We start from the raw sequence: 24,705 nt of genomic DNA, 5'->3' as shown, positions 1-24,705 counted from the left end.
AAATTCTAGTGAAATAATTTTGTTTATCCCCGCGTACGTACGAGTAATGTTGCTTGCAGCTGACACGCCTTATTTTTCGATCCGCCTGTCGTCGTGGAATTAATAATAATTTTCATCGTCCGTTTAAGTTTGAAAGTAACGACTAACCGTGCTAAGATAGAAAAAAGGAGAAGCTTTGGTTAAGCTGTACCGAGAGAGTGTCATTGCCAGGCTCTCCGCCAAACGGTTGACCTTGAGTAATTGATGATAGAGAGGAGAAATAATCGTACAAACTAGTGAAAATTAATAGTGGAGCAGTCGAGGCATAATTCAAAACAGGCAAAGTGTCAAGTAAAATTAATAGTGGCGCGCAGCTGGAACGGAACCGAATACCGCGTAAAGTTGGCAGATTCGCGTTCGCTCGCGGATCTTGGCGATTCTAGATCCACAAATCTCTCGCTCTACCCAGGCAGATTAATCTGTTTGACAAAAGCAATGCAGTCGCGAGGGGTCCTCCCATTGCTTGTTAGAGAGAAGTTACGTGTGCATGCACGCATGCGATAAATATATTACATACTTTTGAATGCGCAAATGAGAGCCTCGCAATGGGGCCAGAAAATGTCGCTTTTTTCTTATTAGCTTGAGAGCATAAGGTAAGTGGTCCAGCTGGGACCTCCGTGACTGCGGATAGATGAACTCCTAGGATAAAGAAGAGAACGACCGTGACCCAGGACTTGCCCGAGCACCGCACTTTTTATCCAGCAAACTCTTTAAGGTAAACGATACTCGCATTCCGATTCTACCCTAATTGAGGCCTTAATAAAATCTATATTCTGCGATTACTTATCGCGAGAACGCTACCACGAAACTCTTTGTATATTAACTGTCGTTGAAGCCACGAGAGAAAAAACCTTGCCGGTATTTTCTCTGTGAGAGAGACAAACGTTATTTTATTATTTTTCAACGAGTGGGGGGACTTTGATATCAAGCGTGACGATAACGCAGTTTTACAGCTGCGATTTGCATTCGAGTAGAACGTTGATCGGTCGTTGCAGCAACCAAGCACCCGCGCTAAACTCCTCGGAAACGGGAAGGTCGCGTGACCTTGACGCGTCAATGATCTCTCGTTGGCCGCGCTTCTGCCACTCCTCGCAAGGTCGATTATCGCAAGGACCATTACGTTAAGGCGTTAAGTACATCGAATTACAATTGTACACTGCGATACCCACGAAGACACAGCGGGACCGATTATACATTGCGAATTGGCATCCTTCGAGGATCTACCCATATACGCGCTTGAAAGACCGATCCTAAACTATGTATAACGTTGGTAAATAAAATGTTAAAAAACAGAACGTGGAGAAATTGAAACTAGTTAAATATCGAGAAAAAGGATGGGGGGGGGGGGGGGTGGGGAGGTGAGTATTTTTCTCGCGCGTTCCCTGGTCGCAGCGTGATCTATTGGCGAAAGCAAGCATCTCGTGGTTACCGACCGGGTTCTTCGGTTCCAAAAGCCGTATTCTGGAAGCAAAATTCAAGTGGAAGGAAGAGAACCGTTCCGATTATGATAGCAACGAGTGCGGGATATGGGAAACTGCGCGTTTTCCTATATTTCCCTCGAGATCCACAGGCTATAACCGACGTGTCTGACTTTACAGGGATTATTATAATTATTATTCCCATAGGAATTAATGAGAAAAGTTTTAATTAATCGATATATATATATATATATATATATATATAATAGGGAGCCGCAGAGCGGTAATCCTGACATAATATAAAATGAGGAAGTGAATATAGGCGTGGATAATGACTGAATGTTAATCCTGCGTGCCGACACAAGCTCGCGTTGCAGGGATAGATCCCTCGCATATCTGACGTAATTGCTCAGATTGGATAAAGAGCGCTTACCCGACACGATAATCAGTACAGGATGGTGGTGGGTTCCATACAGAGCTGTGGCAGAGCATCCAATCGCACCAAATCTGCAATGGAAAAGAGTACGACGCATTTTTAGGAGAATATTTTTAACGAAAAAAAGAATGACGTGGAAGGAGGTGGTTGTATCAGAGTTTTCATCGACTCTTATCCAGTCGAGAAAGACGCTCGATAGGTTTACCTTAATTGCCGGTAGTAAAACTTGCAGATCCTCGCCAACGATCAGCCTCGGATGCTCACCGTTGTCCAGTTGCGACTCTAACAAGGATACTCCGCGTTCCAATATCAAGTTAAACATTTGCAGGGAAACCACCAGTGCTCTCTCTTGAACCTCGGATCTGTAACCTTGTTCCAACTGTGCATCTGGAAAAATGAAAATGATCGTTTGAGGAAAATCTATCCGAATGAGTACTGTACATTTATATAATCAGTTTGGAAAGGCGTTTGGTCAAGTTTTGCTTTTCAGACGTAGTATAAAAAGAGATTAGCGCAGGCTTGTTCCAATTTCTCGTTCAGCTTGATAGAATTTTTGAAATTAGTTCCGGTAGTTGTATAGGGGAATGAGGTAATGTAAGATGAAGGCCGGTAGCGATCACGTTTTGTCGATGATTCTTCGTTGTGGCGAGGCAATCTATCCATTACTGGGCAGCATCTTTTCAGGACTATTATTATGCGTCGTGTAGAAACACCATTAGCCGCGCACCATGGATGAGAGTACACAGTCTCGTTGGACACTAATAGTCAAGGTCAGGCTTCATCCTTCCGCTATACGCAACAACTAATAGTTGCTTCCAGACATTAAACAAATTATGCAGCAGCAACAACAACAAATTCCACAGAGCTCGAATTAACAAACTCCAGTAATTTATGGAACAGTTAGCTCATTACACCCCGCGGTGCTCTCAGCCATAATTTCTATGCTAGACCGTGAAGCTTTGTTCAATAAAACCAAATTATATTGTATAGAATTTTTTTAATAATAATACACATATGTACCTATATAGAATCTCGCGCGTACAGAGAGGTCCGCGGTAGAAAATAAATAAAGTTGCGTGAAAGAGAGGACTATTCGTTAGTATCGCGAGAGCTTTCAGACGGGAAAATAAGGAACGAGATTGATGTAAGGAAATGTGGTTTTCTCAGCGATGCATCGCTATCGAATACCTGCCATATAATGGCCTACGCTGGAAAATCAAATTTTCCTTATGAGATCTGGCAAATATGGAAGACGAGCCATAATCCTAAGGCAGAAGTATCTCCATTCTGTATAGTACCGTGTTACACGAATGCAACAACACATAAGACCACTGTACAACATGATCTAACATGAATAATACATTCCAGCGGCGGCATATGAGACCACCGCGTGATAGAATATTTAAGGCAAAAATCCTAGCTACTGTATAGAGTAGGAGCTTTAAAATTGCACATTCCAACATCGAGCAGCTAGGGAATACTTTGCCATAGAATATTCAAGGTAAAGCCTTAGCGAACTTTGGAGTGGTCCGTCTGTGGTAAATTCCAACATTGACCAGCATTATTTTCGATGAAACCTTTTGATAGGATGGTAGAATAGAGGAAGATATCTATATATATATATGTATAACCCGGTAGATTCTTCAAATTGCACGTTGCAGAAATATCTCTGATGGAATATTAAATGCAGAATCATAGAAAACTTTTTAAATTGCTCCGGGTGTTTGGAGTAAAAAACTCTGCTATAGCTGTGGTGTATACTCGCTAGATATGGAGGGTGTAGAATGAAAGATCGATCGATTCATTCAGGTATTCCAAGCTGCGAGATAAGCTTAGTCGGGAATACCGAATATTTCTCTACGCGAACTCGCGTTGAAAGTCACTTCTCAGCCGCGGCCGAGATGTTTAGATATAGCCTGGACAACGCGCACGGTGCTATACGTGGAAGATATTTTCAGTAATCGACGTTAATAAGCTCCAAAAGTATCGTGTGTAGCTTCATAAATAAATTGTTTTGTTTCGCAATTTCGAATTTTCGAGTCACGTGTGTTCTACGTGTGTTTATACATATATATTTGTAGAATCTTCTTCAGGGTTTCAGTTATACTCGTTGTCAATAGGGTTTTAAAAACGGTAAATTTTGTTGTTGACTGGTTGTAATGAGAATTCGGGGAGGGGGAGGGGGGTGGGTGGGAAAATGAAGTAGAAAAGCAGAGAGTTATTTAGGAAGGCATTGAGAGAGAGAGAGAGAGAGAGAGAGAGAGAGAGACGCGGAAGCAAAGTTTACGCGAAGGGACGCGAAGCCTCTTCATTATCTCGTATATCCATCGTCGGTAATCGGCGTAGACGGCAGTACGGCACACTGTTGTCGGCTTTAAAAGGGGGCGACATAGCGCGCGGTCCCTTTCATCCCGAGGATACCGTTTAGCCACCAGCTAGTGTAAATACTGAAGATACACCCTACAGGCAAATCTCTCCCAATCTAATAGATATCCTCCTCGCGTCTTCATTATACCAAACAGCAGCGGCGACTAATTACTTGCGCCGATCCCTCGAGACTCGAGCCGCTGAAAAACACCCTTTACTCACTTGTACATACACTCTCCGGAGAACAAATATTTTATTTCAATAAATTTTGCTGTGAACAATTTCATTGAGATGTGTACTTGGGTTTAATAAATAACCAATGGAATTAAATCAAGTATAGTTGATTTAATTTCACAGAAAGATAAGGAAGCTTATCAAAATCACTCTATTAATAATATTAAGTAAACATTCATTTAGATGATGTATATATTCACAGTAATATTTATTTGAATGAAAAATAGAATTTTTTTTCTGCTGTATTATGAAAATAATTTTCTCAAATCAGATTTAGTATTTTTTAAATTCTTTGAATTAGAATTAAATTATCCTTGTGCCTTAGTTATATACTATAGAAAACAGCGGCTAATTAATTGGCAATTGTACAAGAATTGAAATGCATCTTTGTGTATTTTTAACTTGATAATGGTCTTGGAAATTCTCTCGTAAGATTATAAGTATTACAGGAGTTGGAATTAAATTCGTCTTCAATATTAGCCTCATGGTGGGATGTATTCGTGTAATAATTAAATATTAAGAAAAATTAAGAGGCGCTGTATTAAAGGGTATTAGAGAAACAAATTGATGATTTAGATTGTGTATATCTTGGGAAAGAATTCCGATAGAGTCTGGTAGTTTAATTTATCGCGGACGTGGATAAAAATTAGCGTTTAACCGTGAGGTCATCCTCAGTGCCCGTGTGGTCTTCTTCTTCTTCTTATTCTTCTGCTTCATAATCCTCCTCTCGGAGGGTTGTTAGTGTAAAGGATAATTAGTTAGTGAAGATTTATAGAGAAATCTCGACTAATCGCTAAAGCCATCATTAGTTAAAATTACGACAGGATGTTTCTACCCCTTTTTTCGAATCACCATTCCCCATACGTTTGTTTTCTTATCAATTCCCTGCTAAAGGGCTCTAAAAATTTAATCAATATTCCGCGTTCCCCTTGAAAAAGCCTCGTGTAATACCATCATCGTGCAATATTCCCTTTTAAATTAATCGAAGCTGGAAAAAAATCGAGCTGTGCGTGGATCATTAATCATAAAGGTTGCAAGATGTATCTAAGCGTTTTTCTCGCTGAGGGATTTAGCGTCGTTTGGCTAGCCTTAGAAACGGAAAATTTATCTGACAATTAGAGGAAAGCGAGTGCATGGGATATGGCGGGACAGTCAGATTTATCGCGAAGTAAATTGCGTGCTCTTATGAAAAAGTGTACAGTCCGAGAAAGTGAAATGGAAATTTCGTTAATAGGCGTTGCGCGTTGCAGAGATTGAAAGTCTCGGTGGATATGATTAATGTAGGGAGGATGTCCTTGGGACTTTGCGAGGAGTAATTTGGGCTTTTTGCGAAAATGTTACGCCGCTGAAAATATTGTCTCGCTGGCGCTCGCTGGTGCTGATGCTGACGCTGCTTGGTCGACGACGGACGAACGCGAGACCTTTACTTCCGGTTTCATCCCGAGTCCCATACATCAATAACGCAATTTTACCTTGCTCGTAAATTGACGAATTTTCGGCTAGCCAGTTTCACGGTTGATTCAATTATATCGAAGCATGATTCGTGGTTTCTCCCGAGCGTGCGCGATAAATTTATAGTGACTCTTTGGTTGAGCTGGGGCCAGGAGGGGGGATAAGAAAGAAGGACAAGAGGGTAAAAAGGATAAGAGTAGAGATCGCGCGGGGAACACGGGTGGGGAAAAAGTGATGAACAAAGTGTTAGCGATCGAGCCCTGTCATTAAACCGTCTTCCTCCACCCAGAGCCAACCCATAAAATATCTTTTTCCATTAAATACGAGTTCGGGACGCATGAAAACTGGAAGCACCGACGGAATCTGGAAAGAGCACAGGACAAAACAGCCTGTAATTTGCCGTGAAACATATTTCCGTCGTTGGCCATAAATTTAAATTTATTATTCGTCATTCTTTGCCGCGCTTGGCGATGATAATATACATCGAGAGATTAAATTACGTGGATCAGACCGATATATTTCTTGCTCGCTGGGTTGTATCGCGATGATGTAGTGGTGAAGGAACGAGGGGGTGGGGGTGTACTGCAAGTACACACACACACACATACTGAGAGCCTATACCGAATACCATGACGAAGTTGCTGAAGTGGCAGCGTTAAGCATGCACGTGCATCTATGCAGGTGTGAAGCACACTTTAAGGATGCAATTTAAAGGATTTATGATTTAACGCACGTCCCTCAGAGCTACGCGTCCACCTTCCAGTGGCTACCGTGTACATACATACTCTGTTCTAATACACTCGGTGTATAATCCTTGACGAGCAAATCTCGCACCGCGTAAGATAATATTTTGTCAAAATTGAGGAGTCGATGAGAGGACGATAGAGAGAGAGAGAGAGAGAGAGAGAAGTTTGAGGAATCGAGAAACCTTGGGAGATAAAAAGGCAAGCAGTTTGAAGAAACGATGAGGATTATGAACGAGTTGGCGAGCGAAAGATGTAGAATTATATTGAAATTATTATACGAAAGCGAGTAATCAGAAATAAGGCTTTTCTTAATAAATGACATTTCCGTTGCATATAATGATAGGTCTAATTAGGAATCGTTGGTGTAATTACACTATCGCATGGCGCGTTATCTCTCGTATTGCAACGTGACTGGATACAGAGTTTAAGTTATATATTCCAGTGTGGCGGTCGTGGAATCCAGCCTGGAGTTAAAAGTTGGCGCGGTGGAACGTAGTCCTGGCGCCAGGCGTCGAGTCGCCATTACTCGTTGTGTGAACGGACCATAAGGTGCCTCTCCGCGCACGACAGGTATGCGTCGCGGCCACGGCCTTCGCTATTTTTTACCCCATCGATGATCGGCTAAACCGGGGAACGGCAGTAGAGTGGGGGGGGGGGGGGGGGGGGGTAAAGCAATAAAGCCGACGAAAACCGTAAAAAGTCCCGCGAATAATCGACGAAAACAGTGAAATATGAAAGATGAAAAGTAATAAGGAGCAAGGTTGCGAAAAAACAAAAAAACAGAGGGAAAAACAAGAAATTATCGCGAGAATTAATTCCAAATGCGATAATTTGGATTGTGTTGGAGATTTTATCTTTATCGGCTTGTCTATTAGCGCCATTAAATTTTATCGACGATAAAATCCGATGTAATGAAGGAGATTCTAGCCGGATTGAAAAAGGACGGTGAGATGAGAGGGTTGGAGGGAGGGGGGGGAGAAGTAACGTGGAAGCATTGCTATAGTAGAAGAAGGGGGTGGGGGGGGGGGGGGGGGGGGAGAAAACGAAGGGAAGAAGGGTGGTTGTTGTCGCGCATATACGAAGCTAAGCTACCGGGAACTGGTTTATCGCTCTCGCATAACTAAGCTCGAAGAAAGATCGGGGTGCGAGGACGATTTAATAAAATGGCGCCAGGATTGCCGGCCAACGACTATCCGATTACGATACGCTCGGCTGCAATGAGATAAATTCAACGAGGAACGATAACACCACGTCGACGATCCTAAAGAAATTGTCACGCAGACAAATAGCATTTCTCTCGATGGAAACGCTCATCGCTCCTCTCCACCTTGCTATGAATATTTCAAGGACCTACCGACTTATCCTCGCCAACACTGGAACCCCAAGAACGTTTATAAACTATAATTAATAAAAGAAAAAAGAAAAGAAAGGCTTCACCTATGAAAGTTGATCCAATAGCCACAGATAATTCACGACGACCGAGAGAAATGTTCGATTCACTTGCATTAATCGAGTTATGAAGAGATTATCACGAGGAAATAAAAGAAAGAGTGGAAAATGCGAAGACAGGAAGTATAAAGAAGAAGAAGAAGAAGATCATAACCAATATAACATTTACTTGGCATGAGTCATAAAGTTACAGCAGTGACTTTGTACTGATTCAGAAACCTGTTGCTGCTTGTATGCAATGACGAAGTGGAAGCATCGATGCACTCGGTATATACTTGTGAATCTGTTCATTCGTAGAAGATATCAAGAAAAGGCAGGAGGAGACGGAGCGAAGCGAGTAAAAACGGAGAGAAGGAAGAGGGAGCGGTAAGAAAAGGAACAAGTTGGAGGAGAAGAAGAGGAAGAAGAAGAAGAAAAGGAGCAATAACATTTATTTGTCTTCAAATGAGTCACGAAGCTGGAGCATCGAGCAGGAGCGAGCGTGGAGGATGTTGGTTGGTCGTTGGTAGTGGTAGGAGAGAGAAGCGATGGTAGGTAGTAGTGGTGCAAATGATGGTAGCTAATAGCGATGATGGAACACCTCCTGCTCCTGCTCTCGAGCTCAACGTACGACCTTGGGGAGGCCTTGCCAGGTCGCCGACATGATTCCGCCCTCTTCGGAGATTCTCGCTGCGCTCTCGTTGGATTAGAAGGGAGTAAATATTCTTTAGGAGAGAGTGCAGAAATTTTATCCGATAAAGAATCGCCACCTCTCCTATCTTTATCATTCTTCTCTCGTACATCCTTCCTCAACTTATCTCTAATTATCTATAAATCCCCCCTCTCCCTCACCCCATCTCTCTCTCTCTCTCTCTCTCTCTCTCTCTCTCTCTCTCTTTCTGGCTAAGCGAGAGAATCCTCCTATAAACTTCGTTAAACGCAAATACGTAATCCGTTGGCAGATCCACCGGTGCAACCACTCTTAACGAGCTGTGTGAATTATTGCTTCGCCTCGACTTTACATCGCTCCTTCCTGAAAAGCGAACCACGTCCTTGCTAGGCTTTTTCCTCATTTTTATCGACGTACCCGTGAATCGACATTCCCTATAAATTAGACGCTAACTTCTTGTGAATAGTCGGGCAAATGAGCGGAGACACCAAATCTCATAGCTTCCATAAGTCTGTAAATTTGAGACGCGTATAATTCGCAAACTCCTCTCACTCTCTCTCTCTCACTCTCCCTTTCATCGATCGCGTAAAATTTATCCTGTCTGCAATGTCGGATTTAATTACAATATCGCGTATAAGTTAACGATAGAGTAAAAGTTTATTAAATTCGAGTAAATTTCTAAGATTTCTCCCATGATAGCAATTTTAGTTCTGTGTTTTATATATATATATATATATATATATGTTTTTTGTATTTTCATCCTCAATTTACTCGCTGTTTTTCTATCCTCTCCATCTTTGCCCCCTCCCCCCATAATTCTTTCACGATATCACCTTATTCTAACCCTTCTCGTATTCCTCCTGTTTCTTCCTCTTTGATGCGCGATGCAAGTGGCCAGAAGCTTCCTATAATCATCATCGGAATGATTCTTCGATATATAATGACGATCATGGATATTACCACGCTCCACTAATGGGCTAGGCTCATTCTTGAAGCAGTTCGCCTGCGAGTTTCACCCAGACACACAGATATCACGCTTGTCGGGATAATTCAGAGCTCAATGAAACTTGTTAAAGCTATTCTCACGCGGCAACAAAAAATTCATCGAAGCAATAAAATTGCAACTGGCTAATCGTTGTGGAGTTTTACGAGTATCGAAAAACTCGTATTATTTATTAACGTTGTAAAGGAGGAATTTTTATCTAAATTGGCGATATTAGGGAGTGACGTAGGCGGGTACCAGGCTATGCGATGCAATTGTAGAAAGGGTGGATAGGAGAGAAGGTGGGAGGTAGGAGGGGTGGCCTTGGAGTAACGCCAGTTAGGAGGACGAAGACGAAGATTGGCCTGGAGCAAACGCAGCCAAGTCAGCGGGTAATAACCCATCCGGTAACTCGGAGGCACTCGCTCGGTCCGTCGTTCACCGATATAAAGAGGGCGAAAGAAAGGAAAGATTTCTAAAGCCATCCAAGCCACTGAGGCGATAACAAGCGATAAATCATCGAAACGATTCAGGAACCAAAACGAGATAATCCCACATCAATCTGCTTCTTATTGTCAGTCAAATCAATAGAGGAAATGGAGAAAAAAGGGGATATCCCTGAAGAAGAAAGGGAGGAGGAAACGGTAGCAACGCTGGGTTTTCCTGAAAGACCTCTACAGATTCGAGGGATTCAATTCTTGGGGCTTTCTGCACGAAGAGAGTCTCCGATGGAGTCACAGGAGAATAGAAATAAGGAGCTAGACGTGACCACCTTAAACTATCTCACGCACGGCATCTGCGATATTTGTTGTGCTCTCTGAGCAATCGTGACTGGCCGACGAACGACGAAAGAGTGAAGAGGGACGGTCCCTTAAAGGACCATAAGGTCCTCTCGGATAAAGCGCGACTCATTGGGGAAATTGAAAAATAAATATCGTCGGAGAATGAGATTTTTCAAGGGTTATTGTCGATCGATAAATCGATATAGACGGTTTTCGGTAGCACAGTGTAGGAAGGGGGCAGAAGTGTTGTAAGGTTATTAACTCGCGTGCTAGAGAGGGTTTACATAGATGGAATGCGTCATTAATGCCTGGGCCGTGGCTGCACGGCAGATCAAGTCCTTATGGCACAGGTATTCATAGTTATTATCTGCGTCTTCGCAGGAAGTTATATTTTAACGGTCGTAAAGCTTCGCAGCAAAGGCTGTTTGCCCGAAGCTATATATGAGCACTCATGTAAATACAAAGCAAAACTCGACTCGGACTCGGCAAGACGACACCACGACGCGTGTTCTCTCCTCCATTTTCCAATTATCCATGCACCGATATCGATAAATTTGCCAGACGCGATTAATCGACATAATTAATTTCTCGTTAATTCTTTATTCTCCTTTCAATCGATATGGGTTGATTTTTCGCAAGACTTTAATCTTGCTTCGGTTCACGATTGATCCGACTATAATCGTGCGACGCGTAATTCACAAATAATCCGCACTCGATCTTTACACGCGTATCCTGATAATAGTGCCTAAACGCGTGTTCGCGTCCTTTGGTCGAGGAACTCGTCGACCGGTGCACAAGGCTTCGAATCTCAAAGTTACACTCCGCCCTCTCCCCATATGTGCACTGCGGGAAGTTGAGATTCGTCGGGCAAGTATAGTTTCTGCTTTGCCATATATCATCCTATAGCACGCAAAGCTAAAAGATGATATATGGCAAAGGCAGAAACTATATATACTTGGTCGACGAATCAACTCCCCGCGGTGTGCCTGCCTTCGGCACGGGCTTATAAACACTTTGCAAAACCGCATCCTCGTCGTACACGCAGCGCCGATCCAACACAATGCGAAAGTACTCGTCCATTCATCTCAAACGCTCCTAAGAAAACTTGTGACGAGTTTCAAACGGTAACTCGATTCATTTCATAACATTCAAAACACGCCAAAGAAAGCTTTACAGGTTTCAACCTGCAGTAGCTCGGAACCATTCACTTCGTAACATATTGTTACGTTGCCAGGAAACCTCCGATGAATCCTAAATGCTACTTACATTCATTTTACTCCGAGACGAAAAACAACTAATAAGCTTTCTTTTAATTTAATTTCTTATCATTTAAATAAACGTCATTACGATATTACGATTTATTACACGATACGCTTGTCGAAGATTTGTTTCCTTTTATCTGCGTAAGTAAAAGTAAGAAAATTGTCATTCACATACAGATACACGAATATAAAAATTACTCGATTTAAATAAATTTTGCTTGGAATATATTCATAATAAGTTAATTTACTAGGTCTTGGCAAATGTTACTTGATTCAGTCGCAGTTTAATAAATTGATTGAACGCAATACGAAATGTTAAAATTAAGTAAAGCGTTCTGTTGTTTGTTAATGCCAAGCAAAATTTATTTGAATTAATTTTTGTATCCGAACAGGAGTAAGGGTAATTGTTTTACTGAAAAAATGATAGCGGAAGGGACCGAGTTGAAACGAACGCGATAAATCTTTAACGCTCAAAGCTTTATGGATTCTTGCCAGGGTCTCGTCTGATAGCTCTGCCTAGGCAGAATTTGCACCTCGCCTCGTTCGCCTCGCTCGCCCCAAGCTTTTCCTCTCTCGACTTTTCACTCCACTCTCGCGCACACCTATAATTACAAGGCCAAACGAGCGCGACAAGTTTGCTAAAGATGATCCATAAACTTCTGAAAAGCAAACGTAGCGCGACAAATCTTTGTCCCCGATGGAAATTTATCATACAAGACTTCCAAGAAGATATATCCATTGCTTCGAGATCGAGCAAGCCTGCCCCATCGACGGAAAAATGCGAGCCTCGTAAAAACGGAAAACAGATGCTCTTAAGACTTTTCAAGAAGCTTAACCCGTCCATTTATGTCTCCCTTAATGACTGATGTAATTCAGATCTGGACGGGCGAGCTAGGATCGAGAAAAATTGCTAATTTCTTTGGGCAATCAGACGGAAGATAATGGTTTTCCGGAAGAAGACTAGCACACGGTAGCAAGAAAAACAATACTGCAAGGGATCGAAGAGAATCAGAAATTTAAAGTGAGCAAACGGTGTGTAAGATTGGTGCTTTTTTCCCCCCGTGGTGTTTGCGAATGTTCGTAGTTGGAGAGTTGGGGTGAACGAGGAAGAAGAGAGAGACAGAGAAGGATGAGAAGAAGGAGGAGTCTCGGGGGGGGGGGGGGGGGGATAAGAATAAAAAGGGTAGGGCTAAAATGGCGAAGGCGTAATAACGGGAAAACTCTGACGCGAAGTGTCGGTAAACAGGATGAAGAACCGCGGAAGAGGAATCTTGCGAGGTGAATTAAAATGGTACAATATGCGTGGTGACCCCTGCGATGAATTCCCGGCAAAAAGCGAGACGCGTAACGACGCTGACATTGGTCGATTTCCGCGAGCTTAAAAGGCCACGAGGGAGCGAGAGACTTATTTCAGCTTCTTCTCATCGTTGGAGAAAGTGAGCTGAAAAAGCGCCAGTGGCGCGGAGAGAAAGAGGAAACTATTAATGCTGGGTGAGATAAATAGGAGGGGGGGGGGGGGGGGGGAGAACGCGCAATGACACGCGTGCCTCGAGTCTAATGAGAAACGAGTTAAGAAATGCTCGATCGCTGCCCTAGGTCCGTCCTAACAGTACTCTCTCTCTCTCTACTGTATAGTGAAACATCCTTTTTTTCTTTACTTACCTCCCCCTCCCTCACTCTTCTCTCTGATAAATGCCTCTACTTTTTTGATAAACTTATTATCCCGCAACTGTAAAGAAAAAAACGAGAGAAAAAATTGGCAAGTATATAGCAGTACACTTTACTCGCTCGGAGAGTTCTCACTAGTGGCTCTCTCTCCCCCACGTTATTCCGATCCGAGAGAGTCAGCAGGAAATGTTTGGTCTGCCCCTTTCACGCACAATTTCAGAAAATAGCGTCTTGTGTGTTTACCCTGATGGGATAACGGCACCTAGCGCGCTCTTCCAAAGCAAATCCTGGCGAGTATCGAATTAACAAACGCCTTGATTGTCTCGGTAGGATCTTGCCAGTTTTTCTTAATCATTGCTAATACAATTTTCACGGCAATTCTCTGGTACATAGAAGAGCTAGGCCGATTGGACGAGGCTGAAATGGAAATTCCGCGCTGGACCATTTGAAACAGCCTTCCGGGTTACCGCGTGGGATTCCCCGGGTATAACTCGCGATGGGAATGATGCGATTGGTCGGGAACGACCTCTCCGTGCAGAGATTCGCGCGCGATCCGCCCGTGTCACGACCGATAACTCTCTCGACGATGACGAGTCTCGATCGCTTGTTCGAGATAAAAATTAATATTTACCTTGTGGTAATCCATCGATGCGTAAATTATAATCCCGCGAGATTTGCTATTTTTCTGCCGAGACGGCGAGATAAGCTGCATTGATTTTCGAGAGGTATCATTGAAGGCAGTTGGCATAATCTCGCGTGCTTCATTAGAAACCGGAAATGAGCTTAAGGGCTAAGTAAGTTTAATCTGCTGTTAATAAGCACGTAGGCAGCGGTCATTTGCGTCCATCAGGATTTCAATTTCAAACACGTCGTTCCTCCTTGTTTCTCTTCGTTCGAGCGTCAAATCGAGACTCGCCAATATTCATTGCAATATTAAAATGTATATCGGGCTGTATAGTTGTAAACTCGTTTACGGGAATCACGAGAATCCTAGATCGATTTGCATATATTCTTGCCGGGGACGTCTCGTCTACGGATTTTTCTGTGAATTCGATGAATACTCGTGGATGGTAATTATTATATATATATATATATATATATAGTAAAACGAGATACACGTAATGTTTTCGCGTAGAGTGGTTAATTTAGCGAGATCCGTAACAAAGGAAATAGAGATACGAGTGTTTTGAGGCGCGAGTTTCCGAGCATCGTGCATGTATACAGGCATGAAAGTACAGCAACCCCGGGTGTAGCGTGGTGGAAGCGACGGCGCTGCTTCTGCTGTTCGTTCACCCGACCTTCGCAAGGTCACGGGGCAGGAAGAAAAATGGCGCGCGAGGTTTCTTCAAGTGGGGATATAAGGGGGGAGGGGATAGAGCGGAAGGTGCCACCACGGCGAGTCGTCTAATCAACGCTCCAAGAGCTGCATGGCCCTCTTGTGTGAGAAAGCACCACACGTTCATCATCCGCAAGAAGAGGAACACTGTCAGAGGGTAACCAAAACTGTGCAACGATGAAACCCAATTTTTCACGCGGCGGCCATAAGGATCTCGAAGAACCAGAGACTATAAGTACTACGAATCGATACAGAAAATTAATTTTATAATTTAAGGTTATATTCGTTGAAAAATTAAATGATTGCGAGCATTTGGGTGGAATACCATTATCCATCGGTTGTAAGCCGTATACCTCGTGATTCACGATCGAAAACCTTTTTCGACGCGAGGTATACACAGGGCGAGGAAGAAGCTCGATTGGAGCTTGGAAGACACGGCGGAGATTACAGCAGGTCCGGATAAACCCGTTCTCCAGTCCAGAAGGAAGAAGAGACCACACCACGCCACAGCACGCCACGCCACGCCACGCTACACAATACGACGTTCCTCGTTCTCTCGCTCTCTCAATTTATTTGCATGCGTTGCAGCAACAAGCCGAGGTTAAAAATAACATCATCTTTACTATTTATAGCGATTCTACTACGCATGCTATTTTCGTCTTATCGATAATCCAATGTAATCGAGCAGGGAGCATCCACATGCCTATCTCCTACCCTTTTATCTCTTTGCCCGTTTACCAGCCTACTTACACTCGCATCTCGACTCTCTCACTCCCGTCTTGGTTGGCACGCTTTCCACGAACGGTTGCGTGGAATGCCTCGCGAAGGGAACCAGAAAAATCCTTAAGGACTCTCGTAAACGATATTAATATCATCGCTCTACGCCCATATCCCAGCTTCCTAGAATAGACGAGGAACAAAAAACCAACCGTTCTCCCATTCATTCCCGACTCGATCCTCCTTTTTCTACTGCTCTTGATGCTTTTTTATTCTTCACTCGCGTTATTTTATACCATCCCAACTTCTTCCACTCGTTGTATAATTGATCATTCTAATAAATAACGAGCCACGTATCGTTGGAGTTTAATTAGAAATTTAACAAGATTCTTTTGTATAATGTTTTTCGTAGAAACGATTAGGAAAAGCGTGTGTATTGCGTGTACGCGTGAGGTGGGAAAATACGAGAGATTGCGAGATTCGGGGCTATACCATTCTGTGTGTAGTAGCCGAGAGCGTGGTGTGATATTTCTGGAGGGAGTGTGTAAGGAACATAGTCGCGCATACGCGTAAGAAGCAGGAAATCAAGATGAAAATAAAATCACCGGGGGGTAGGGGGAAGAAGCAAAGAAAAAAAGAGTCTGTGGAGTCGCGAGGAACGATCGAGATTAAGTATGGGATTGGCCGAAACTTGTTTTCTCCAATGGCATCCAGGTGAAACTTGTGGCCATCCCTACCCTGAGAGAGGCAAGCGTGTCACACGATCCCGAGTTAAAAATAACAGCATACCATGTATTTATAGCGACGACGAAGGGGAGCAAGGCAAAAAAGACGAGAAATATGGAAAGTGCAGCAGGGATAAGTATTATTACGAAAGGAGAGATAGCGATAATAAAAAGATTGTGGGCCAGGGGGGTGCAAAGGAGGGGAGTGGGAGAGGGTAGGGGTTAATGACCGGGAAGTAACAGGGAGAATGTGGAGGGGGAGGGGGAGTATAACGGGAGAGAATAAAAATGCAAGCTGTGGCTTTGCAGGAAAACAAGATTGAAGAAGGACCGAAGGTGCGCAGAGGCAGGCAGCAGGGTAGTTGGAGGTAGGTAGCGAGTAGCGCGTATTAGCTTGGTCGTAGAAGGGTGAGGAAAGGGAGGGAAAGTGGGTACATTGCGCTCGAAGCAAGTGGCCTTGACGCGAATCGACCGGAGAGGGCAAGGACGACTGCCCCAGGGATTCTTCTTCTTCTTCTTCTTCTTCCCATCTCATCTTTTTCTCCCCTTCCTCCTTCTCTTCTCTTTCTCCTTTTATTCCTCCACCTTTCTCCAACGCGCGGCTGCAAAACCGCGCCCCATATATAACTTTTGTCACTCTTGCAGATACCTATAGCTTTTCACTGTCTCTCTCTCTCTCCCTCTCTCTCTCTCTCTCTCTCGTGCACACACCTGTTCTATTCGTACCACGAACAATTCATTCTCCCACTCCACGAGTAACCTTCCTTGAAAATCCCACCCCATTACTCCCCTCGATCAATGCTCAATCGCGTAACAATAAGCGTAACTTATCTCGAGTCTCTCCGAGTCGTAGATTTTTGCAGGAAAAATGCTAATTGGGTTATCGAGAAATTTGTTGGTAGCACGAATCGCAAACATAATCGAGCGAGCAACGTATAATAGATTGACTCGGGTATATCGAGTGGACAAAGCTTGTCGTCCTTCCCCGGTACAATTACTCTCCACTCTCTCGTCGTGGTTGCATCAGATGACACGCGCGTTCCGCGAAAGGGCTGATTTATATGTATCTACAAATGAAGCCGACGAGGTCTATCGAAGAAACATGGAAGCTTCGCCAACGGCTCTCCACTCGCTTTTCGTCCCGTCCGATCCAACCGCTACACTCCCGCCCGAGAGAGGTTTCTTCTTCTCTCCTCTATGCCATTCTCTCCGCGAAGAACAACCAGATCTCGTATTCGTTGGAATAATTCATGACAGTCGCGAGAATCGTTTATCGACGCGGGATGCTCGATCGGAAATCGATTCACGTACCGATAGCAGTACTAGCATCGCAACTTTTCCTACGGGGGTGGTGGTAACTTCCTTCGAGGGCACGCGGAATTGAGAAACTTTCGCTCCAATCCCACGTTCAATTTTTTTACCTGTAAATCTTTCACGTTTTCCTACCTTTTTTCATTCTATATATATATATATATATATATACATGTGCAGAGTTCGTGAGGTGAAATGTCCCAAAACACGGATGAAAGAAGACGGCTATCTCTCCCCAAACATTAGAGCTATCGAGAAGCAAATAATTAAAAGTTGGGAAGAGGTTCTATTAAAAACTTGAATATCTCCTGTGTAATGCATATACGGAGATACGCGTCTTCTAGCACCTGTGCTCTTGTGCTCTGGGGCGATTTAACAGGCGGACCCTGTACATGTATGTATGCACATAGTCGCGTATCGTAAAATGGGAAGTTGACGGTTGAAACAGCTGCGTGCAAAGGGAAACGTCGATGAACCGGTGAACGCAACCCTCTGTTTACCAGGGAGGCGCGAATTACCACGTCTCTACTGTGTCAATATACATGCGCGGATATTTTGACGGCGGCAAACCTCTTTCGCTTCCAGCTTCATGCCACTTTCGCACGTTGCACTGTCCATTTACTCCTTATAAACCTTACAATACACACCGTTGCTACAGAATTTTTAGACCGACCAATCCTAGTACTTCCTCGTATTTATCCCTATTCCCTATAACTCTAAAAATAAAATATTATCGAGCGCTGGCCCTGCTTATTTTTCTCACGTCATTTCCGATTATATGTTTGCCGATGTTTCTTTGCTAAAAATTGGGAAAATTAAAGAAATAATCGCGCAATCTAAATTGTACAGAGAACTTGGTGTAATCTGTGCCTCGAAATGCTAAATGGCCAAGCCATTTAGCATCGAGTATGTTTATTATGCAATAAGGTAAGAGACTAATGATGCTGATAATGGTGCATTAAAACCGGTATGTGAACAAGATTTAATAAGAAAAAGTGCGAAAGCACATACGCGATGAGCTTAATGAAGAAAATTGCATTAATCACTCTCGAGTCAAATCCTTCATGAATAATTTAACGCTTGATTAAAGAAATGATTTGAATAAAGCTAATTTAATGGGTGTACCCGAGATGCTATAGATAATAAATGATTTCAGATCACAGAGCATTATATTCCTTTTTAGGGGTGATAACGTTATATATTTATCATTCGTAGGAGGCTTTGTGTCGAGGGTGGCTATAGGAATGGCTCGAAATAAGCCTTACACTGCATATATAGATAGAACTGTGTCTCGATTGAGATAAATCAAATATATGTATATATATATATATATATATATATATATATATATATATGTAGAAAAGGAGAGTGAAATTTTCTTGGTTAAAATTGGCATATACAGGAGAGGGGGCGGGCAGGGGCTGGCAAAATTTATTTACAAGCTCGAGCGAATAAAATTTCGCACGTTGAATAACTGACTTGCCGGTGGAGGGAGATAGTGTACCGATGTGGTGCGGAACCTGCGTACATGCTATTGCCAGGATATATAGATGGCGAGTAAAATCGAGTAATTTGTATATAAATAAAATGGCAGGTGTAAGGTACGAGCTATAGTAATCTTTCGGGTGATTTTTCTAAATTCGTATGGATGTTCCAGTAATCCAAAGGCGGCCGACGGCATTGAGGGGGTCGCGGAGGTCACTCTATACCAAAGTGTATAAAATTGTTGCACTTTCATGGTCGTACGTCCAATCTTATGATCCGTGATGGATATTACAAGCAAGTTGCGCCTTGGTGCCGGCAGGGCAAGCCTCTCTTTCCTCCAACCGCATTAAAATAATTTAATTTAATACCTGGCAATTCCGCTTATTGCCATTGCAGCATCAATTTTAATAATAGACCTCTCAGTAAGATCCTCCCGACACACTCTGGTCGAACCGGGCACCGCGGGTTCTCTTCTTGGCACACACCAACCTGCCGCCCGCCTGCCTGCCTGCCTTTCCTTCGCCTCTCCGTCCGCGCTCGCAGAAACTCATCAGTAAAGCGAGAAATAGTTACTCAAACAGTTACTACCACTATCCAATCCATGTGCAACATAAATTACGACCAGCTGATATGCGATATTTTCCAGCCTGGAATTTAAACACTAGCGATATATATTTCTCGACAAATCATCTCGAATTACTAAGTAACCCTCTTTAAATTATGCACTTGCAATAAACACTCTAATTAATCGTCCTCCGGCTTCGCTAAAATCCATCCATCGAGTACCCATCTCCTTGGAAATACAACGACCGTTTTCAAATAAATTTCACTCCGATTCTCCTCTTTTCAAAATTAACCCGCCTAAACAAAGAAATTGTTCGTGCCTGTTATAATATGTCCCGCATGAAAATAATTCGCTCTAGAATTACCACAGGTGGACTAAAAATTATTCCGCTCTTCTTCTCTCTCGTTGTATCGAGTTTCGTCAAAAATCTTAGGGTATACAGCTGATAAAGCTAACGTTTTTATCGAGGACACACGTATAGATTGATCTGAGTTTCTCGAAAAACAATTATTAACGTTGTCAGGAGTAGGGAAATGAGTGTTCTCCAATTATAGCTAGTTGGCTGTACCTCTATTCGTTTTCCGGCCTTATGACTGCAGCAACACCCGAAACCCGCGTATATCCATTAAGTCAGAGGGTATCGCTAATGCACTATATTATCCGCATCGTAAGCAACCCTTCGGGCAACCCACTAATTTTATCCTTCCTCCACACTTATTCGCGCGTTAGTCACATCGCACAGTCTAAACTCCTCCCCCATTAAATCATACCAAATTATACTATGAAATTTCAGTTCACCAGTTGCTTCAGCCCCTCCCCTCCCCCACTCCTACTTGCTTTCCCACAATGTCCCCTTTTCTATTCCAGAAAAATGTTTAAAAAAAATTCCTAATTTATTTTCCCACGTTATTTAATCCCCTTAAACTTTTTTCCATCTGAATTTTCCCGCCTTCGTAGAGTGCTCTACATGTACAGAGTACACGCTTGCATAAATTTACTCCAGCACCAGTATTATTACGTGTATCCAACGAATACTCATCCGTTCATCCCCCTTGCCTCCCTCCACCCTCCGAACACGTTCATTTGGACTATTTTCATTCGTCCTTGGCCGGAAGCACGCAATAAACGCGCACACCCCCACGCTCGACCCGAGTTACTCTCCCGCAGGCCAACTCTCTCGCGGACAGATGGTAGCAGGATCGCGTTACAGAAATTGCCAATTACCTATAACATGCAATTTCTCTCTCCCCCCCCCCCCCTCCCCTCTTCCCTCTCTCTCTGCTATCGTATTAATCTATGAGCCACCCCCACTTTCAACCCTTCCTCATTCCTTCGTATATACCGATTAGCAATTTGAATACTATTTCCAGAAAAAGCAAACAAAACTTGCAAGATGAAAATTGGCACCTGCACAGTAGAAGTCTGCCGGCTTCGCTGAATTTTCCAATCGTTCGTATTACCGTCCACGTGGCTATGTAATGTACGAGATTTTATGGGCTCAGCGACTTTGCAAGGTACCCGCTGCTGCTTTTACACGTGAGGTTAAATAAATAGTGTCCGGTTTTATTCCCAACGATTAGGATTATATCGATAATTAACTGGTTCGACCGACTGATAATAAGCAGGATATAGGCACGACGCATGCTCGGAAAGCAAATTACAAACCATAAAATCAATATATATATATGTATATACGATGGAAGTAAATGCTCGCATTAGTCATATAGCGGAGTCGTAGTAGGGTGAGGGGGTTTAAACAATTTACTCAGTCCTACTATACGTAATAACGAACGTTCGTTTCTGCGACAACGTAGAATTAGCAAGATGCAATATAAACTCGTTGAAGAAACATTTTTAATCCGTATCTTCCAGAAATTTTGTCTTACCCAGTTGTGTCGGTGGAGATCGCGAATAACCGTACAGTACCACTACTCCAGCCTCTAAATTAACCTTGGCACAAGAAAAATCCTAAAAAACTGGAATCATCATTTTTCTTTTCTCCTTCAATCCACGTCCATGGATTTTTTCGTAAAAAACAATTATAATTCCTACGAGTGATAATTTAGACCTCGCCGTTGACACTACTGTGATACTTTTGTCATCCTTCGAATTCTCTCCGGCATTCTCGTCGAGCCTGCTCCCCGATTTGACGCTACACCGCGCGTTACGTCTCGTTTACTCAGGTATGCGTCAATTTCTTTCGCGATTAAAAGGAGAAAAGAACAAATCTCGGCAAAAGGGGAAAATCTTTCATGCCCGGACACATGCCATGGTAGAAAAAAGGGATATTTCAAATCGCGCAGGAAGAAGCTCGTGACAACACAAAAAAAGTTTAATAAGAGGATCCTTCAATTTTTGGCAGTTTTGCATACTACCTCTTTCAATTATTTCCATCGAAAGTTTCCTTCAACTTTTAAACTTTCGTTTTTTATTTATTATGTTACATCTCGTGCACCAAATAATTTCTGCAAAATTCCAACGATCCTGGGCAAGTTTGCAACAGACGTCTCTCTCCTTGCAATTTTACAAAAAAAATTTTACAGTGTAGGATTAAAGCTAGCCATAATATAATTACAAGCCGCGACGTGGATGCGGCAACGTGGAAAAAGATCTGTCGACTTTTATTATTAATAGGCACATAAAAAATAAAGTTTGATACACGCGAAACGTATACTACAAGCGAACTCTCGTCATGAAGGTATGTAACTGGTTTCATGGGGAACATAGAGTCCCTCATCTATCTCTGGAGACGTGCGTTACGAGAACACGAGTGGCCAGCGGTTCTCAAAGTGACGATGAGCCGTAGGTTGCGCGAGTCGCGTGCGGTCATTGCGAATACTCGCCGGTCAACTATATACATACATATATATATATATATATAGGAACGCCTGGAATGCAAGTGGTAAAATGACGAATGTCACTATATTAAGTCACCGTAAGAGGAGTCCTGTAACACGCCGTGCCTTTCCATCGTGAGATGGCGAGATTGTCCCGAATTGTACGGTTACCACGAGACACCTTATCGCTCACTCCTATATTCAGCCTTATCAATTCGATTAGGAGAAACCAGTGTTCTCCCACATTTTCCTTCTTATCAACAGCGTCTCGATGCAGCACACAGTCACCAATTTAACCGTCTCGCGGAGCTTTTCATTAATTCCCTTACTACGCACACATATATATACCTACGTTCTCTCCTCGAACGAAGAGGGCTTAATAATTCGCGTACTCCCGCGGGCAGATGGTGCCCGATCGGGATTCCAGTTTTTGCGAGGTGAGATTATGCGTGGAACGGAACTATTCACTATCTCGTTGTTGTTGTTTTTCTCGCTCGGTGGATGCGTAACTGACGCGTTTCATTGAGAGCGAGAAAGAGAGAAAGAGAGATGGGGGGGGGGGGGGGAGGGGGGAGAAGACTCGCGTGATTCGCCCCCTTAAGCACCGGCGATATCGCGTTGGACGATGAATTTCTTTTTCTACTTATTCTATATTTCTTTTCTCCCTTTTTTTGTTGCTTCCCCAAGCAAACTGGACGATTCCGAGAAGATGCCAGCCTTGCCAAGGCCACTGAAAAAGTGCCTCCGGTTTCTTTCGCGGATTCTTTTCGCCAACGGGAGATGAGAGAGAGAAAGAGAGAGAGGAGGGAAGGAAGGAAGAGGGTGGTTGGGAGGGGTGGGGTACTAAATCTCTCCCGATACGAGATCTCGTGTCCCTGGCAACTGGCAAGCAGTGATGGGACGCCGGTCGATGTAGTTTTTGCCATTCCGCTTCCTGTATAGTATAATACCACGAAGATCGGACACACTAATTAACCAAGCGCTTGTGGCCCTTTGCTCACAAAGAAGCTCTTCTCCTGTAATTTCTCTCCTTCTCTCTCTCTCTCTCTCTCTCTTCGGCACCTTTCATATTCTCCTTCTGTAACAGTCCCAGCAATATCCACGAATAGTAACTTTCATTACAGAAGCTGCAAGCCGTAAACTCTCCAGCGCTATAAATACAGCAACGCAAAGTGCGTAGCTTGATTGTTCAGTAATTTTCAACAATTATGACGTCGGCTGTAATTTAACGAATCGCGTCGTAGACATTCGCGATCTAGAATATATTCATCCAAGTTTACCGTTTGTATAATAAAGATTTTGACAGTGATCAAACTAATCGAGATTGCGCGAAAATTTATCATTAAAATTATGATTCCAACATAGTCTTTGTTAATTATTGGGAGGGGGGGGGGGGGGCTGTGCAGGGGAAGAGAGAGGCCGGATCGGCGGCGAAGCGGTGACGCCAGAGTTTGTCGTATCCGCGGTCGCATCGTAGCTCAGAGGCTCCGGAAGATGTTATCCGTTCGAGTGTCAGGGAGGTCACCGTAGCTTTTTGCACGTAACATTAGGGAATTTCGAAAGAGTCGCCGCCGTTTCTGAACTCGCAACACTTTGCGCGCGCCGGTCATTAACACCTCGAGCGAGACTTTAAACGAATCTGATTGGAGACTCGAGAACTCGTAAAGAAAGAATTTCAAGTTGCGATCTTTCAACGGATAGCACCACTCTCACCGCTATTACAAATAAAATTATATTCACGTGTTTGCCATAGAATAACATTTGACTTGTAAAATCAACGGATACTCGCGCAAATCTGTTATTTCCAATATCGACAGACAGCACACTCGTAACGTACATTATTTAATCATCGAAAATTGAGGGTGAAAAGTCAACGATCCTCCGTCTGTCTACCTGAACCGAGATAAGTGGGGTTAACAAATCTTTCAGAATTCTCGGAAGGTACTCTTAAAAGTATATGATCCTACTCTTTCGGTAGCTCTTGGAAATTGTGCATCTCGCACGAACAGCATCCCGCAGGATCAAACCTCGAATCTTCCCCATTTTACATATATCAGTCCCGTTTCTTCCACCTATAAAACTTGATCCATTCGAATACGTTGCTCCACCTTGCGCCGCGTGATTCGGCTGTTCCGGGATCGACGCGGCTGCTGGAAGGCTCCGCGACGAGAGGTCATCGAACCCTGGCAAAATGTACGAAAGGACCGCGGAACGGCGACGCCTCGGGAGAGAGAAAGAGGGAGGA

At 43.4% G+C, this 24,705-nt stretch overlaps 1 protein-coding gene and 1 long non-coding RNA gene across 5 annotated transcripts in view; one reads left to right on the top strand and one right to left on the bottom strand.

Moving 5' to 3' along the window:
- Nucleotides 1-24,705, top strand: part of LOC136777029 (uncharacterized) — a 212,350-nt gene that overhangs the window by 143,312 nt on the left and 44,333 nt on the right. The window lies entirely within an intron of this gene.
- LOC136777022 (telomerase-binding protein EST1A-like) overlaps nt 1-24,705 on the bottom strand; it is a 78,389-nt gene that overhangs the window by 27,002 nt on the left and 26,682 nt on the right. For all 4 annotated transcript variants that reach the window (XM_066733034.1, XM_066733033.1, XM_066733031.1 and 1 more), the window contains 2 exons: nt 2,099-2,280; nt 1,891-1,964 (listed from right to left, as the gene is read on the bottom strand). In XM_066733034.1, coding sequence (XP_066589131.1) covers nt 1,891-1,964; nt 2,099-2,280 — 256 coding nt within the window. The remainder of the gene's footprint in view (nt 1-1,890; nt 1,965-2,098; nt 2,281-24,705) is intronic.

Source organism: Prorops nasuta, unplaced genomic scaffold, assembly GCF_024137725.1.
Source record: "Prorops nasuta isolate Cenicafe-Biocafe unplaced genomic scaffold, Cenicafe_Pnas_1.2 PNAS00010, whole genome shotgun sequence".
NCBI lineage: Eukaryota > Metazoa > Arthropoda > Insecta > Hymenoptera > Bethylidae > Prorops > Prorops nasuta.
This window is presented reverse-complemented; position numbering and strand designations above follow the sequence as displayed.